The sequence below is a fragment of the Gallinula chloropus genome (genome assembly GCF_964237585.1).
Source record: "Gallinula chloropus genome assembly, chromosome: 15".
NCBI classification, from domain to species: Eukaryota; Metazoa; Chordata; class Aves; order Gruiformes; family Rallidae; genus Gallinula; species Gallinula chloropus.
The window spans coordinates 15,249,043-15,268,479 of record NC_140100.1 but is presented as its reverse complement, the minus strand read 5'-3'; the positions used below and the strand labels follow the sequence as shown (position 1 = coordinate 15,268,479).

The following is a 19,437-nucleotide window of genomic DNA, read 5'->3' as shown; positions in this document are numbered from 1 at the left end:
AATAAGCTACTTACAGTCTGGTCCTTCCAAATTGAGATATGGTATGTCCATTACTCTCATAAGAAACAGCCTGCACCAAAACAGAAGAGTGCTTTTTAGATGTTGCTTCAGAAGAAACAGTACATTATCCCAACCACATCCTGAACTGTATTGAAACCAAGAGACCTTCTAAGTCCAATCCATTATCTAATAATCCAGATTCAAAAAGTTACTCAGAACATTCAACACGAACACAACAGTCCTGAACTGTTACTGCTGAAAACAATTCAAGTGGGGAAACGAACATTTAGCAAGTAGCAGCTCTGTACAGGAAGAGCCAATTACACAGCTGGGCAGAAACTTGCAGGTCTGGGACCATGCTCTGTTAATAAGCTGGATTTCAGTCTGTCAGAAGATGCTCAGTTCCATTTATTACCTCTGTTATGTAATATTTATCTGAAATAATATCAATGTCACTGTTAGCAGGGGCTACAGCTGCCTTTGGACCCCGGTATATACAGAATACACAGTATTTCAGCTAGTCAGCAGAAGTAGTTTAGACTTCACTGAATGAAAGCTGGCCATCATCCATGCAGGACAGCCAGTTTAAAAAGAAAAAAAAGGCAGGTTTGGTTTTAGTTAAGCCATCTGAAGAAAAAGCTATTACAGAGTTCTTGGAACCAGGTACTTTTTTTAAATACCCAAATAACTAGTTTCATTTCCTAAATACTAGTGTTCATAAAGTTTGCTAAAAATACAACAAAATCTTCTGAGGAAAATACTAGTTAAGCTGCCCTACCACAGGTTTTACCTTGTTGAGGAAAGCAATACAGTGTCCAACAGTATACAGAAACTTATGCCAAAAAGAATGCATATACCTGAGATTAACTAAGATCAATTTTTTTATCCTCAGATAAATCCTACATTTGTTTGGTCAAAGAATTATGTCTCTAAACAACACATACACACAAACCCAAACATACTCCCTAGAGAAACAGCATAAATACTGATTTTAATATGAAGACTACTTGTGTATGTTACAGGAGTAACCGCATCTTGTAGCACGAATTTAAAAATCACAGAGATTATGAACACTGAGTTGCAGCAGAATCCACAATAATGTTTGCATGATTCCATAGCTATCTGCAGAAAACTTCAAATAGTAAGGTTGTTCTGTATGACAACATGAACACTACTTTATATTAAATTAGCTAGATTCATGAAGGTGTATCTATGACATTGGTTTTCACTACATTAATTCACAATTATTTAAATGCTATACTGACCATGCTATAAGTATTTCTTACACTGTTTAGAGGCTACAGCCAGATCACATGGTCAGAGAACAGAGGTCAATTTCTCAACAAACAGCAATATTCTAGGAACTCTGGCACAGCAACTCAGAAAACAATTGTTTCTGTGGCAAGTCAAGTAAGATAAGGACAGCAAGGCTACCGTCACATCACTTCACAGCAACGCACAAGTAGTCAAAATTCTTCCTCTGCACTGAGCTAGGATAAGTTTTCCCAGCTGTGTGATGAGCTATCTAGAGAAACTGATCCAGCTGAAAAAAACGCATCTTTTTCAACTCAGATCAGTTGACCAATCCAGCTCTGTACCTACTACAGACACATGTGGCTGAAAGCACGAGGATAGCAATTGCTTACCGTACACCGTGATTTAAAAGTTATCAGTTACTGCAGGAAAGCACAATGACATTCTTTTGCAATAATTTTGCAAAGAAAATTAAATTAGAATAGAAAAACGGAGGGAGAAATGCAACACATGCCAGAGAACCCAGTTCCCTGGTGAGACATCTTCCACAAATACATCACAAAATCAAGCTATTTGCACAGAGTTTTGTTTCTGATATCCCTTTGTATGGAAAAAAAAATCTAAAATAATTTCTATTTGTACAGTCCACCATGCTATTCAGCTCAATAAAACATGGTGGTTTCCTTTCTCTACAGCTCTTTCACCCCTGCCCCTGGCTACATCAAATGAGAAAAAAACCCCACAACATTCGAACAATCCAAAGAGATCTGAAATAAAGTTGTCATTAAAAGTTTGGAGGGGTTTGCAGATGGGGTAGGGAGGTATGGAAGAAGAGATGTTGCTCTAAACAAAACTGGTCAAAGATTTCAAAATCAACTCCACAGTATATAATGTAACACAGCAATCAAGCCATACAAAGAAGAGTTCACGTATGACTATGTAGAAGTTCTACAATCTCCACTTGTAAGTGTTCATCAGGGATTACTCACAGCATATTGTTCACTGAATGTGATTTTTCAAAGATGTTATGTATACAATGAAGCATAAAGATTACAGAAGTGCATCTCTGGAATTTTTGGCTTATGGAGTTGTTTATCATATAACTTACTGCATTATGCCTAAAAGAGCCAAACGACACTAAGCCAGCCTCTGCTTTTAATGAGTTCTGCTCTTACAAGAAGTTGAAACTAAAGATTTTACTTCTATTCATGATTAACCTGTATGAACATTAATCTATATGCTGGCCACCACTCCTGAACAGCAAGCCAGGAAGTTCCATAACTATACTGACATAACAAAAGAAGTCAAGATAACTACTGTAAAAAGTATTACCTTCCCTTGAAGGTGAAGTTTGTAAAAATGAAAGCTTGATTTTTCAGTTTTAAATTTACTCCCAGTACTCACATTAGTGACAAGTCTATTCAAAGAGAAAACGTTTCCAAAATCCTCTCAGTTGCAGCAATCACATAATTTTAATCTCTAAACTATATTTAAATAGAAGTCTTGAAATTAGGACTTTATAAGTAACCCAAAGAATCATCAAGTACTCTGCTTTAAAGAACATTTTCAGGACTATCTTGATAGTAGTTCAAACTGAGAACACTGCTTCTAAATAATTGCCTTATAATAAACTACTCTGTTCAGCTTCTTTCAGGAAAAACTTTTGTGACAAATAGTATAACTTCCATGTATTTAGCTTACTGTTTGCATGTTGTAGTTTGTGTTTTGCTTGAAGAACATGACTACAGCACAAAGGAAAACATTTCCTTGTTCTGACTGCTGCTCGCAGGATCAGGTAGAACTTCTGGAGGAAGGAGGAAGATAGGGGGTTTTTTTCTTCCCAGGAGGAAGAGAAGTTGGTCTGCTAGGAAAAGCTTCTAGACCACAAACTAAAGAAAACTAGATGTAGCAGGAAGCTAGCTGGCAGCCCAGAGCATACCTGCAAAAAAGCTCCAGAAGCAACATACTCACTAGGGACCCTAAATTAGCTATGTAAAGTGCACAGTGGATGCTAGTTACAGGTGCTGAAACATTCAAGTGCTGGAAACAGAGCTACAGCAATGTCAGCAAGGGCATACTTCACACAGCAAGAGACTTACTCATTTAAGTATCTAATAGCTCTGACTTCTGACATGTACTTAATTTTTTTCTATAAAAAAATGGAGTTGTCTTATTCTTGTTTGTTATTTTTGCATTATAGTGTAAAAAAAAAAAAGCTTTAAAAATACAAGTCTTGACCTGCTCACTAAGGAAAAGGTAAGACAAGACAGCCTCATTTCCAAGCTCTGAGGTGAGATGACAGATGTTAGTTAGAACATGGCAAGCTTTCTAGGATCATGTGCAAGTAACACACAGCAAGTCTTCCAAGTTTCCATGATTTAAAAATAATATATAGCTTTTCTGCAACAAGCAGCTACAAGTTCTGAAATGTGACAGAATGGATAAACTTTACTTTCCTGTGAGAAATACTTTTTGGTTCTTGTTTAAAAATACCCAACCCCCCTCCACTGTTGTTCTCCCTACAACGTTTAGTTAATTACCAGTTTTGTTAGTTAGGCAGTGTTAGTTCTCAAGCCACAGTGCAGGCTTCCTCTCAAAGCTTTGAGATGTCACTGGTAGAGGAATGTCACATTTGAAGCACACAAGTTGAAAAGCTTACATTTCACATATTATCATGACAACTTCAGCATGTACCTGTTGCAGATAACACATCTCTAGAAAGAACTGAATGCATTTTGGGTAATGATGGAAAAAACAATCCCCTGAACTGGCGTCTTCAGTTTGGTCAATGTGCGTGGTGGTGTTGCACAACCAACCTTGTGACAAATCCTACCTTAAAAAAGTTATGCTGATAATTTTGTCACCACCTTCACAATCAAATCACGCAGATCCACACCCAAAGGAATGCACATACCATTTCTAGCTTTTCCCAGCACGTATGCAACTACTGCATCACACATCTCAGTGTCACCTCACTGCTGTCACTACAGTAATTTGGTTTCCAGACCTATGAAAGCTGAAAGCCACTGATGATTATTCCCTCATTTGTGTGGCCATTTGAAGCTAAAAGAATTAATTTTGGCAAATCCTACATGATAGGGTTTGAAAGGATGGAATTTATCCTGAATTTAAACAAAGAGACTAAAGCACTAGCAGCTTTTTTACTCCTTTCAACTCCTTTCCCTTTATGTAACCAGTTATACTATCTTTACAAGCTTCATAAGGTAAAATCTACAGTTTATCTCTCAATGAATTAAATCTGTGCATAAAGACTTCTAGATTTCTCAAGACTTCAATTTGTTCAAATAATTCAAAAATGAAATACTGATCACAGCATCCTCCCATACACTACTAATCCTATATATATATTAAGCCTTCTTAAAAATGGGTTACCTGATAATGTTAATACAATAAATAGGTTTGTGATATTTGGACTCATATTAGAGTATTTTAGTTTTCCAGACAGTTTAGTGTACTCAGTATTAACTATGACCAGTTTCTGACAGCATCCTACAACATAAAACATACCTGACCAGTTTTTCCTCAGTTCCAGTACTCCCAAGGCTTACTCCAGAAATAATTTTCTAAATTGCAAACACATTCTCAACACTGGCATGCACAAAGCCATTAAAATACTCCAGGTACTCTAAGTCTCCTTTTACAGGCTAGCAGAAAATCAACCATTCTCTTCAAAAGAAAAAGTGTTTACTTCACAAAGTCTGGCCTCTTTACAGCATTACTAGTGTGAACTAGAAACCAATCAAAACTGAACCACAAAGGAAAATGCAATTTTCCATTGATTCTGAGGCTCTAGAGATATATATTAAGACTAGCATTAGATTTCTGTGTTTTAGCAGGTCTCAATACAACAACTTACTTGTTAAAAAAAGGTTCGATGAGTTTTGATCTAGCAGACACATGGTTTTTCGGAGGACTGAGGAATGAACCTGATGAACAAAGAAGAAATTCATTATATAAAAGGAGCTACAGACAGTAGAAAGGAGAGGGTTTGGTAAAGACTACATAGATACCTAGGAAATTAGCCATGGAGATGAAGCACAGCCCAGTAATGTATGCATCATATCCTGCTTCGTGAAGTTGTTCAGAAGCTGTATCATAACTGGGAAATCCTTCTGCACTTTCTAAGAAGAAAAAAATAATCTGTAACCATGTCACCACATGGGTTAAAGGCAGACCTATATACTTATCCACAGATTTATTTTGTCAGAAGATAGTATCATTTCGTTAAGTTTATAAGGTTTTCAGAAGTTCAGAAAAAACAGGTCTGTATTGTATTTTTAAATAAGAATAGGTTACTAGGATAGAAACTCCTTCCTATTAAAAAAAGCTATTAATCCACAGACATGCAAAATGGAGTATTAACTCTAAAACAATGACAGCAGGATTCCCCACATAACACTTTTTCCTGTCTTGCATTTAAAAGAACATACACTCAAGTGAATTGAAAACGCTAGTATTTTATGTTTGCTAACCATTTGATTGACCTATGATCAGATTATTTATAGTATTTAAACTATGAAGATAGGACTGTATGATTAAAGGATGTCTTTACTGGCAACCTTACTGGCAATCATTCTTGGTGTATAAGTGAAGACCTTGAGAAGTATCTCTTGAATCACCTCTGAAAGTGTAAATCCTAACAGCACTTGTCTGAAGTAGCCAAAAGCACCCAAGTCTCACTAACAGAGAAATTCTTTATCATTTACATTTTTCCCACTCCCAGGAACAAAGTTATTTCACCCCCATAGCTAGCTTCTCAACCTCTAGAACGCTGGCTCATTTTCCTCTACAAGTCATACTGAGCATAGGAATGGAAGAACAAAATTAACTGTTTAAAAAGCCAGAATCTTGACCCTTACATTAAGTTACAGACTGAAAAGCGAACTCTATAATTTCATTTAATTTATTGCATTCAAACTAGAATGCTAGTAGAAATACTAGCATAGCCTATGCAAATACATAAGCATATGTATCTGATGTATTTTGTAAGAAAAAACTTGAATCCAAGTTTTATATATACAAAACATCAGGCCTTTTTCAGAGGAACTCTTGTAGTATTTAAAAAATAAAATTTGTCTGAAATTTAGACAACATTAAGCTATACTGGCTGAGTGCTTTTTTTCATAGATACATATCCCAAAAAAACCCATAAATTAAGATTTAATGGAAGTTTTCTAGTATCACTTTGGATATTCTGAACCACAGTGATCATCTCTGATCAGCACTTCTGAGTATGTTAGAATTATGGTCATGGTTCACTAGAAAAAAAAAATTTAAAAAAAAAATTACATCAACAAAAAATAGTGCCTGACAGATACCAAATTATGTTACCTCCTGAGAAGCTACAGAGGATATGCCACTAGGAGGTCTGCATGCAATTACTGCATGCTCCATATGTGTGACTTAGGCCTAGGCAGCAAGGGCTCCTGCTCATTGTCCAAGCAGCTTGTAGATTACCCATCTTATTACCTCTTCTATTACTACAGTTTAAGCCTATCTGCTCTGCACATTCAATAATATATCGATCATCTTGTTTTGATTAAGCATTGATACTTTTCCTTCTGACATAGCCTGCTGTTCAGCAGGAAAAATTCAACAACCCTGAGATAAGCTTGCCTGTTGTTTAAATACCCTTTCATTCGGCTCAAAACAAGGATATCTCTAAAGGAAATTCAATAATTTCTAGAACACACAACTAGTCACTACTGGGAGTTCTCTTGATTTTGTTTGTCCAAGTCCTATTAAGAGTACTCTAGCTTTGATCTGAAGAACAATAACTAAATGAAACAGTTTTAAAACAATTCCAAGTTAGTTATCAAAAATCAGCTTAAAAATCAAAATGCCATCACTAGAAGATGATGAAACTGCTGTTCACTTAATATATCCATTCTTCTATTACCTGGAATAAAGTGGAAGGATTTCTACAGACTTGCACTAATAGTTCTAAATACAACTGCACTAGATGTATATTGCCTGCATTTAAAATCCCTTTCATCAAAATAGTAAGTATTAATAGGGGAATTTACATTTCAGACCTAGGACAAAAATAATCAAAACACCTTTATTTTCACAGGGCAAAACATTTCAGAAAAAGACCATTCTGATCTATTCTTACCAACTTTAGGAGGGCTGAATGGAACCTCTTTCAAACGCTTCTCCAGTTCTGCAAGGGATGTATTATTAATGATCTCCTGCAAGAAAAGACACCATTACTTGCCAATGCCAAGCACATTTTCCCTGGAAACTGAAATCAAATAGGATAAAATGAGTATTTACCGCTGCCACCTTGTGTTCTCTAAGGATTTATACATAGCCCCATTTCAAACTAATACACCAGAGAAGTCTGTGAAGACAAGTTTTAAAAAGTTAACTTGCCCCACTTACAACATCACGAGTCACAAGCATTTATTAATACTTTTCAGAATTCCTGATGATTAACTATGCCAGAGTTAATACTTCTGTTTCAACCTGGTTCCATGAGTGGTACATGTGGCAGGGGAAACGGCAGTACAAACAACAAGGCAAAATATCCTAAATATTGGTCATAACTGTGGAAGGCACTCAATGTCAGAGTATTGAAGTGTGCTTGCTGATGGGCTTGGGGTTTGTTTTTTTTTTAGTAGTTTTGTAACTGTAAATACTGCTGATTTAAAGTAATACAAGACATCAAAATAAGCCTGAGAATCAGCAAGTTCCTTCTACCATTCAGTTAGCTAAGTTGCATTACTGAATTTATATATGCAGATATAAAATGCAGAAAAAAGCATATACAGAATATTAATTTCTTTAGACCAAACTTCTTGTGGTTCTTAATCAAATATACTTTGTCAATTGGTACAATGGAAAAAAACATGCAGAATCAGTATCAAGGAAAAACAAAAGATCTTGCTCAATCTTTAAGAAAGTTGTCTGAAATTCTGGAGGACCAGATTTCCTTTGGTTCTAAATCAAGACAGTTTTTTTTACAGGTAGCATCAAGGCTGCATCTACCATAAAAATTAAAAATACCAACATAACTCTACCAAACATAAAACTTGCATGGGATCATTAGTTTTCAGAAAGCAAAAGCCTCTATTCTTACTATAGCAGTAGGCCAGATAAACTTTAAAATGTACTTAGGAAATATTACCAGGAGACTTTCTGTTACAAAATGCCCTAAAGTCTGAGATGCAGGCAGAAAGATAGATGCTCCTTCATCAGCATGTGTTTTAATTAATTAATTCCAAAGGCAGACAGGAAAGCAAGAGAGTATAATCACTTATCTCATTTTCTTTGGAAGTATAAAACTCTTACAGCATGAGTTTTAAAGAGAAATCTTTTTTTTTTCTTCTCCTGCTGACTACCCACTGAACAGCAGGCCACAGCAGAATCTAATGATGATGTTCAAGTCAACATTCACAATATTCTAAAGCTTTTAGTACATAAGCCATTTCCTGGTCCTATTTGGTCATTAATTTTTTTTTCTTCATCTCTCCTGAGGAGACATGCAGTTCTGTGCTAATTTACATGTCAAAAAAATCTGCTAATCACATCTGCTACTTAATAGAAATTGCACATATTTTGGAATTCAAAGCTGCTAAGTTACTGTAAAAGTCATTTGGACAAAAGTAGTACTCCAATGTTTAAGATAAGGGGTTAAGAAAAATCATGCTTTTATAAAAAGGAGCATCACAAAACTGTTAAGACACTTTTATCTGAAAAAAATCGTTTGTTTCAATACACACTTAAGGCAAATTTCTATCTTGAAAGGATTCTATAACATTATATTAATTTACCTTAAATGGTTGTGTACTTGCCATCAGTTTAGTATCCAATAGCCTAGAAAAAAAGTAAGAGCTAAATAAATTGAAATGGAAGAACATCCATTTTGAAAAATCCTCAAAAATGTTCTTGTGTATCAGCTGGGAAACAGCAATTTTACCTCACTGAAAAAAAAAACTTTCAGATCTTAAAGTAGCCAAAACACTCTATGGCTTTGTTCAGCATGAAAAAGGACTGCAAGTAAGCAATAGCAACAAATCTTGTTCCAAATGTAGTACAGAATAAAAATACCAAGCATCATGCTGAAATGAATGGAGTAGCAGAGTTGTATCTTTTGCCAAGTAAAACAACAGCACCAGTTTTCTGAAATGAGATACTACAGAATGCTTTAAAAACCTATCTAACTTGTTATCAATTTTATTTTCAGTAACAGCTAGGCTACAGGGCTAGGACAAACAATATCAGTTTACTAAGACAATACTAAAACAGTTGAAAGTTTGAACTGAGAACTTACCGGGGAAAGACACATGATGTCACTTCCTTGAACTCACTTAGGTCCTAATTTAATATTTAACCAGAAGACAAAATCCAAATAAGTTAACTGTTTAATATTCTCATGATGATAAACAGCAGTAGCTAAAATAATCCAATCAGCTTCTAAAATTGACATGCAGTAACTGAATTCTCACCTCATAAGAGATGTATTCGTCAGCATTACCATAAATACTACCTGATTTGTCTTATTTCTGATTTGTCTGCGATTTGTCAGAGATGTTCTATTACCTCCAATACCCTAAACTACCTCTAATTCTAACTGTCTTAACAGTTCTACTTAAATGTTCCCAGCATTTAATACAGATGGTGTTCTTTCTCCCATCTTAGAATGGGTCTTTCCTGTAACACCCACAAGCCTCTGAGTACTGCTGAGTAATAGAACCATGACATGGGCCATCCTTCCAATGAGACCTTTGGCTGCTTCAGACAATGTCCTCAGTGTGAATACACTGCTTAGTTTAAGTCAACAGTTCACAACTGCAATATCCAACACTTAAGACTGCCCTACTGCAGTCATGAAAGTATGCTCCCTCCAATTACTCATTCCACCTCTTCACCCCAATGAACACTATCCCACTGCAAGAATTCTTATCTTTTATTAACTGTACTACATTATATGAAAAGATGTATTCACACTTTGTAAACTACAGGAGGGGAAATGCCACACTGAATGCTCCAAACCAGTATCTTAAGTCAGTCAGATAAATTTACACATCATTATCCAAGCATTTTCTGAAGGACTAACAGAAATTCCAATGTTTAATTAGAGTGTTTTTAAAACGTAAAGGAGAATTCAGTCCAACTAAGCTTTCCACAGGGAGATGTAAGAAAATAAGGCAAAGCCCAAAAAGTAACAAGGGTTCTTTTTAAAATGCTTCTCTGTTGCTCTTAATAGACTGTCATATGTTTCTTCTCACAAGAAAGATTGGAAGTTTGTCTTGTCTGAAGACAAAAGCATTTAGTTCATTATCTGAATGATCGGAAGATTACTTACATCAGGTAGAGGACAATAGAACTGGTGTATGGTATGCATAACGTCCAGTAGCATATTGTGCCCAATAACAAGTTTGCCCTGTGAAAAGAACATTAAATGTTAGTTATGCTTCCAGTCATGGCCATGGCAAGGTGCTTTTCACATACTGCCCCATCCCAGATACAAGCCAAGGGCAGCTGGAAACAAAACCAAATCAAATCTCCCTATCTGCTTCCCTGTACCAACCATTTGCTAGAGAAAACAATATGCCTAAGTGTGGTTTTATTCCAACACAGCAGACTAACTACATGAAAACAATTGGGCTGAAGGGGGACACATGTAAAACTATAGTCTATTTTAACTATATAAGCAGAAAAGAACCAGATGACCTCCTCTGACTAAGGCTTTAACTGCCACAAAAAAAAAACCCTGAACAGTAAACAACAACCTTTTTGGGACAGAGAAAAAAAAGCTTTCAAAGCTTAATTACTTAAAAGAACCTTGTTAAGACCCCCTAGAAATTGGTATTGTTGACTCTTGCAGATAACGTAGTTGTTCAGGTCATTAGTTGAAGAGCTTACTTAATCTACTATACTCAGCCATTGTAAATGATAAAGCAACATCAACTTTAAAAAAAAAAAGCACTTAATCTTGCATTTCATCTTATCACTCAAAATGTAACAGCATATATTAAAAATCATGTTAACTTACAGAATTAGCAATGGCATGAACAACTCTGGAAAATCCTACTGCATCATTCAATTCTTCCTGTAAGCAAAACATACAACAGAAATAGTGTCGAAACTGTACCTGTGAACTGACAGACACACCAGCTTGACTCAACTGTTTCTCAGAGAGAACCATGAACAGACCACAGTGGAACTGTCAATATCTGGAAGATACATGATGTCAAAGGAGGATGCTGCTGACAGAATTCCAGTTTTATGTGTAGCTCTGGTTCACTGTAAACTAGGACACGTCACACGCCATCGTGATGGCCCCACCCCTGGAGGCATTTAAGGCCAAGCTGGATGAGGCTTTGGGCAACTTGGTCTAGTGAGGATGTCCCTGCCCATGGCAGGAGGGTTGGAACTGGATGATCTTTTAGGTCCCTCCCAACCCAAAGCATTCTGTGACTCTGTGAGTCTTATTACTAGACCATGCTTCTCTGATAGAAAAGATTCACCCAAGGAAGAATTCACTCCTCCAGAGTATTGCTTCATTATTCTACAACTGCTCATTCTTTAAAGTCTGGTAGTATCTCTTGCAAGGGTTCCTGCTTTACTGCAAAGAGTAAGTTACCTGGTAGAATCTGGAGGACAAATTTCAGAAAACAGCCACAGCCAAACAAAAGTGAAATACTAGCAAACCCTATGACACTGCTCCACATAGTTGATTGAAGTCACAAATTCTCCTCCACCCTCTTTCACATACACTAATGAAATGGAAATTGTTTACCTGTTCTCTTGCTTGCTTCTGCTGTTCTCTTCTTTTTCGTTCTTCTTCATTTACCTTACTAATAACAATATATCTCTCCTTCTAAAATAAAAAAATGTATAGAAATTAATATTTAAGAAGTTTCTGTAAATTTATATTGTAAATAAAATTAGGCCATACTGCAGCAGCTGTTATCTGGCAACCTGACTTTATTATAAGCACCAACTTTACCACCTGCTCCCAAAAGCCTGGTTTAGAACACTGTATTAGATTTGTCCATCAAACTTAACTTTTACTAAATCAACTTTTTACTTCTGAGGCAAGTTTATCGCCACTTCCTTGTAAACCATGGATTGCAAGTATCTTTTGAAGGAGAAATTTGTGCTGGGAAGTAAGGGCACAGCATGTGATGCCACTATTACCCCTCTAAGGTCAAGACACAATTTTTACCAACAGACTGATCTGTCACCTATACTGAACATCAGATCCACTGTATCATAAAATACCTTTTAGTATCCTAAAAAATAGTAGTAGTAAGCCACATAAACACATCCTTACACTTCATGTGTTGGCCATATTCAATGTTGAGGAACTAGTTCATTGTATTCCATTTGAAATGTTTCACAAAACTCAAGTTAGTTTTGAATGTTGGGAGAACTGGTAAAATTGAGAAATTAGATTTCCTTTATTGTGAACAAATGGTCCAGGCAGTGACATGCCTAGTTACCTTATCTGACTCCAGAGTTTCAACATGGATACCTTTTGGATACCTACATCAAAATAAATGAAAATTAAGTATCAGTAGCTATTAGTTCGGCATTTAGCGCATTGAAACCACAACACTGATTCATTAATTCCATGTTACATTACTACTGTATGTCATAAGTGCAAAAGAACTAATAAAAGTTCCTTCTTACTTTGGTATCATGGAATATTTAAAGCAATAGGCTAGTTAAATTGGTCTCCTTGCCTTAGCAAACAGTAACTACCACTAAAATACATTTTCTTATACAGTTTCCTGTCCTGTAGCTGTGGAATTACAGCATCTGATTTTACTGATATTAAGTAAATATCATCCAGATATTTCATCAGAATCTGGAACTTTTGCTTTCAAGAAATGCAAAACTGAAAAGGGTGAGAAAGCTCCTATTTACTTGCAGTGACAAGGCAGTTTATTTGGTGACAGCGTGCCTTTCGTATGTCACTTATTCTAAGGATTAATTAACAACCCTGAACTTCTTGTCAACTGTAAGCTCTAGTAGGAAATATTAATACAAATTTTGTTACCTCTGCTACAGGGTTCCACCACTGTGCCACAATCACATTTCACTACCAAAATACTGCCACAGACAGAGACACAGAGCATGCAACCAATAGTAATGTCAAAGGATATTGTTTATCAATGCTCACCAAGTACATACACTCAGATCTTTTGATTACAACAAACTAACCACAATCCCATAATCACCACAGAACCAGCATTTTTCCTTCATCCTCTGGCTATTACTAAAAGTAGTAGAGGACACATACTAGAATACTATTGTGTCCTCACCACCCTGACTTCCTACACAATTTTGAACCTATGCCTCACTTATAAGCTGTTTTATGTCACAGACCTGGGATGCATCAAGAAAACATTGTATAACAGAACACTTCAAAAGAGAAAAATGACCTGTCAAGAGTTCAGAACACAAAGGTAATCAATACCCTCACTATTTTCTGCCTGAATTACCTCCAAGCTAACTTCACAATTTTGCTTTCTCTCACCACTGTTAAAATTACAACTCATGAACACACTCTTCCATCTACTGAAGATGAACAACAAATATCAGACAAACTATGTGCTACTGGAAGCTAGAGATATTGTAACAACATATTTAAAAATTCACACAGAAAATTTCTTGAAAACACTCCTCTCAGATTAGATCTCAAGCTCACACCTAGAGATTCCATTTTATAGAGAAAAGCTTTGTTACATCCACTTCCAGTGTAACAAAGTGCCATATACTGTTGTAACACTGGGTTAATTAAATGTATAAAAAAAAAAAGACTTCCCCTGAATTTTCCACTCTTCACTAGTGCACTCAGAACAACGAAAATCTCACCCATACAGCTTTACATTTTTCTCCTCGGGCCTTAAGGGATCTATTTCAGCAATGATGAGGGATAAAGTAAGCCAAGAAAGGAGAAGAAAATTACTACTAGAATTAAGACTTCGAAATAATCAGAAATACTTATACCTGGCATCTAACAGAGAACTAGGAACATACCAGTACCTCCTATAGAATTAGGAGTTTTTCAAGTAAAGCCCACAATCTCTATAAGCACATGAACTTTTTACTCACTACAAAAAAGAAAACCACATCTGTGAAGTGGCATATTTGTTACATAATCCTGAGCTGTGTGGTTCTAGTCACAGATTTCAGAAAGGAATGATAAAATAAATATTAAATTTTAAAATATTCAAATGAAACCAGTTCAATATAATTTATCTTCAGAACATTTAAAGTCTTTTCTTAAAGATAAAAGAAAGGGTCTTAGTGAATCACCTCTGAGGTTGAGTAGACCAGATCTTACCCAGGTCTCTTACCAGAAATACTAAAAATATACAGTAAAGCAGTATTAGCAGTTACTTACTTCCAGCTCAAGGTCTGATAAATTAATTTCCTCTGAAACCTAAAAATCAAAAGACAATTGTGTTTATTAATACTCCTCTTACAAAAGCATTGCAAAGCAGTAATGTTCATTTAAAGCCACTCCAAGTTCAACTGCAGAAAGATTATTGAAGTGCAAGTCCCTGCTACCAGATCCTATAGGCTTGGGAGGCTTTTGGTGAATTCTAATGTCTGGTTGTGAAGCTATAAAGGCATTGAACACCTTTATCCCCAGACCTTCTCATAAGCAAATACTCTGTAGTCACAAATACTGAACATAGATACAGTGATGTTACCCCCAGGCTCACAGCGATCCAGTATTTCTAATTTTCTTTTTTAAAGTTTTATTTTTTAAATAAGTGTACTTGCCAAACATCTGTACTCTACAGCTAAAGAGACCTGGGGAAGGACACCCCCTGAAAACAGTTTTAATACACAGTGGCAACTATGAATAACTGACAGTTCAATAGAGTTGAGAACTCCGCTTATAAAATGCGTATTTAAGGCTTATGGAGCACTTGAGAAACAGCTAAAGGAGGCTCATATATGCAAGACACTTCTTAGCTATACCTAAACATGCTGTCACTACACACAGAAGTTATGGCTCATAAAGCAGAGTATGACATCCATATAAATTTACATTTTCTTAAACTTCAGAAATTAGTGAAGTGGATTTATGTGTAGATTTCACTACAGTTAACCCCAAGTAAAGACATTATTCCTCCTTGTCACTCCCTTAATTCTACATAGTCAAAGTAACTATTATTTTTAAGATACTTTCAGAAACTCACCCTGTACATGGCTCCAGGTCCAAACTTTCATTTTCTTCATTTTTTAATAAGTCTTCTATCTGTTCCCTGAAAGAAACAAATTATTTGAGTCTATATCTATTCTTTTCTTTTTACAGTATTTACAGCTCTCCCCAAAAGACAAAAAAACATAAGAAAAAAAATATTTTACACTGGTAATAAAAATAACTTCAACACACAAACATGCCACTATCATTTATACTTTAGTTTCACCAACATTAGAGATTATTAAACAATTTACTTACACTACTTTCTCAATGAATTTTTTCTGATCTTCAGGAATTGTCACAGGACATTTTGTGGCACTGGGAGAAACATAAGACAGAGATCCTGCACCATTGGCCTGAGAACGTTTTTCATCATACTGTTCCCTTAGCTGTCTTTCTTCTTCCTGATTTAAATAAGGAATTCCTAAAAACAAAACAAACACATAAAAAAAACCCCAACACCCCACCAAAAACAAAAATTTGAAAGCTCATCATAATTAAAGACAAATTAGGAACATATGATTTAGCAAAATGTACTACTCACTAAACATCTGCCAGTGTTACACCCACCCCTGAAAGCTCAAAACACATCCTTCCCTTCCAGTCACCTATTCCAGACCCCAATCTTTGTATGTCTATACAGGCTTCCTTCCACCACATGCCAGATTTAGCTGGTACCACTGGACTATTAATAGCTACATGCCTCATCTGCACAGGCCTGACAACTGCAGAACACAGTAACAAAAATATTTAACTGCTCTCTTCCCTGCTATCTGCATCACTTCAATAACAGAGTGCAGCAGCACCTATTATAATGCACTGGCAGCTTTTCTAAATGTTACTACTGATCCATTATGCAGCTACATAACTTACTAGTCTATTTCTCTTTAAGCACCAAACAACTGAGTACTTATCTAGAGTAGGAATTCTATTCTGTTGAATCTAGAGAATGAATCCCAAGTAACAAGCAATAGGATAAGAGGAAAAGGCTTCAAGTTGTGCTGGGGAGGTTTAGACTAGACGTTAGGAAACACATCATCACCAAAAGCGTTGACAAGCACTGGAAGGGGCTACTCAGGGAAGTGGTTGGGTCACCAACCCTCCAGGTATTTAAAACATATGTAGATGTAGTGCTTATAGACATGGCTCAGTGGAGCACCAAGTCCCCAGGTATTTTCCAACCAAAAAAACACAACGATTCTATAATTATTCAAAAGGAGTAACTATCGGCACAACTGTAGATTGGAATGGAATAGTTTTAAGATCATTACATGTTGTGAGAGTATCACAAATGGCTGCCTTTTCCTTTCTGCAGAAAATAGAGATATCATCGTAAATCCTGCAGACACTGAAATAAAAAACAAAACACAAAAGAAACCAACTCACCGTTGCGAAATACTTTATTAAAATCAAATCCTTGGTTTGCTAAAAAATCTATACTTGAGCTCTGCAACAAAAGAAAGGTTTTACAATTGTCAAGAGTATCTGTGTCAAAAAGATACATTTAATTATTTTTTAACTTTTTAAGAAATTATATGAAGTCCAAAGTCAAGAGCAACCGAGCCTGTGTCCCTAAAGAAGTCATGAATGAATTCCTTGTCCTGCTTTGCTTGTGCATGTGGGTTTTGCTGAATGTGTAGCCCAGTGTTTGAGGGTCCCACCACCCACTGCTCTCAAGTGCAGTCTTCAACAGTGCATTGTATCGTTCCATTTCCCCAGGGGCTGGTGCATGATAGGAGGTGCAGTACACCCCTCAATGCCACGTTCTTTGGCCCAGGTTTGGAACATTATCTCAAATTGCAGAAACCACAAAGCGTAATGTGTAACAAGATTTAAAAAACCAAAGACACTCCCTTAAAGCTCATTTTTAGGGATGCTCTCAATTGATGTTTATTTCTTCTATCAGGAAAAAAACAAAACAAAAAACCCAAGAAATCCACCAAAAAAACACCAAACCCAGGAATTTATGTTTTTCTGCCTTCTAAGCTGCTACAAGAACCAGTCACTTCATCTTCTGCTGCAATACAACTTCATCTTCTGCTGCAATACAGAGCTTTTCTGGAAGTATTTTCCAGCAGTTTGCTGCTGGTATACCTTAATCAAACAAAACCAAACTTGTTTTTCTACTAACCTGACAGACAAACTTGACATCTGGCGAACTTCTGTTAAAGGGTTTTGGAAAAATATAGAAATTAAATGACTTCATTATATACCTGTGAAAAAGAGGAGTTACAAGTCAATACAGCTTATCAGTATTTCCTCATAAATTCCTCAATTAAGAGTAAGAGAATAACATACTTTTCTTCTGTGTTGTCATATTTAAAAGTGCAAAGACCAAACTGAAAGAGCAAAAAATCCATGGAATGCTGCAAAGGAAAGGAAAACTCTGCATGAGAATAAAAATTGTACACATTTAAAAATAACTGAGGTGCTCCCACAATAAGTATTTACCTCCATTTCCCACTGTCCTTTCTGTTTAAAACAAGTGTTTGCCCCTCAGGTGGAATGAGACTTTCAATGTGGTCGCTTCCCCTTTTCAAAACTACACTGTGATGTTACACCGCACATTGGGTGCGGCTACAGCCAGGCAGAGGTGATGGCAGCAGCTTGGCAGCTGGCATATGAGTTTTGCTAGGGTCCTCTAGCCCTCATGTACTTTCTCTGACACTCAATTTCTGTTACCCTCCTTTGAATGATACATTTTAACACTCTCAACATCCTCTACTACACATCTAGTACCTCTTGCGTGAGGAATCATGTCTGCCTGCCCTAACCACGACTTCTGCAAATTTAATGCCATCCACATCTGCTCAATTTTACATACCTCTGTCATACTGCCCTAGGTCATCTGCATTCTGAATTAAGTAGCTCTTTTTCCAGCATTTTCATTTTAGTTAAGTGAAACACTTTACCTTTTTAAGTTTCTGATACCTTTCTTCTGGAGTGTCAAAGCCATTGGTTAATGCACTAACAGATGGCCCATCACTGATGCCTAAAAAAGTTGAACATGTTTTGCCTTGAGTAACCTTCTCAAAGTTAGACACAGCAAAGAAATGCAATAACTGTTAATTTAAGGAAAACATTTACACTTAAAGTACATGCTAGAATTATTTCAGTTGAGAAAGTTTTTCTACAGCATAAAAGTATGTATAGCATGCACTAGTGTAAAAGCCACCTAGTTCAACACAGTGTACTAGCAGTAAAGCTCTGCTGCTCTGGTTCCTACTCAACATGAAACTAATGTGGTAACATAACATGTACAGATCTTTACAACACAATGCATGTTCAAAATAGAAAGAAAAGTGCTGTCCACAGATGTATCAAATGACTTAATCACCTTAAGCAATCAACACATACCAACAACTTCATTGATCACATTTATGCTTCATGCTTCACTAAACTTCGTATCCCAAAGCTAAAACACTTAAGGCATCTTTCCAATGCACAGACCCTCTGAGTTGTACAAACATGAAAGTTCTAACTGCTGCCTCTCCCTGTTCAAACGTTTACAGGGCCTCCCTTTTAATTTCAATATATGCATAAATGTTTATTATTTCCTGACCTGCAGGTTAAAACCAATGAAGACATTAAAAGGTTAAGGAGCAGGGAAGTGAAGCGAAGCAGCACGAGCATCACTCGTACCTTTATTGACCAAAACCTCGCCATGGCACACGCCAGTGGTTTCACCAGTGTGGTCACTGCACCTTCTCAAAGCTACACTGTGCCGGCACACTGCCAAACCCGGGCAGCCAGGAGCCGCAATCACAACACAGGCAGGACTGTACCTGAAAACTCCCCATCAATGGCCAGGAAGTCTGACTCTTCAACAGCTTCGTACACTTTGTTTAGGTTATCCTTAAAATCTGCGGGCAGAGGAGTAAAACGCACCTGAGGCCGCCACCAACCACTTCCCACCGCAGCCCGCCGCCCCGGGCCGCACCCGCCAGCGCGCAGGGCCGGTGGGGCCTGCCCGGCCCGCGGCCCGC

The 19,437-nt window shown here is 36.7% G+C and overlaps 1 protein-coding gene across 1 annotated transcript in view; it reads right to left on the bottom strand.

Moving 5' to 3' along the window:
- Window positions 1-18,444, bottom strand: part of PARN (poly(A)-specific ribonuclease) — a 39,834-nt gene extending 21,390 nt beyond the window's left edge. Inside the window, exons 1-17 of the mRNA XM_084271049.1 lie at window positions 18,364-18,444; window positions 17,750-17,817; window positions 17,583-17,664; window positions 16,838-16,898; window positions 15,710-15,875; window positions 15,447-15,512; window positions 14,639-14,677; window positions 12,729-12,771; window positions 12,023-12,103; window positions 11,276-11,332; window positions 10,586-10,663; window positions 9,551-9,594; window positions 9,051-9,093; window positions 7,391-7,466; window positions 5,286-5,396; window positions 5,132-5,201; window positions 15-70 (exon numbers count right to left, since the gene is read on the bottom strand). Of these exons, the coding sequence (XP_084127175.1) occupies window positions 15-70; window positions 5,132-5,201; window positions 5,286-5,396; window positions 7,391-7,466; window positions 9,051-9,093; window positions 9,551-9,594; window positions 10,586-10,663; window positions 11,276-11,332; window positions 12,023-12,103; window positions 12,729-12,771; window positions 14,639-14,677; window positions 15,447-15,512; window positions 15,710-15,875; window positions 16,838-16,898; window positions 17,583-17,664; window positions 17,750-17,811 (1,135 nt within the window). The 5' untranslated portion in view covers window positions 17,812-17,817; window positions 18,364-18,444. The remainder of the gene's footprint in view (window positions 1-14; window positions 71-5,131; window positions 5,202-5,285; window positions 5,397-7,390; window positions 7,467-9,050; window positions 9,094-9,550; window positions 9,595-10,585; window positions 10,664-11,275; window positions 11,333-12,022; window positions 12,104-12,728; window positions 12,772-14,638; window positions 14,678-15,446; window positions 15,513-15,709; window positions 15,876-16,837; window positions 16,899-17,582; window positions 17,665-17,749; window positions 17,818-18,363) is intronic.
- Window positions 18,445-19,437: the final 993 nt, after the last annotated feature.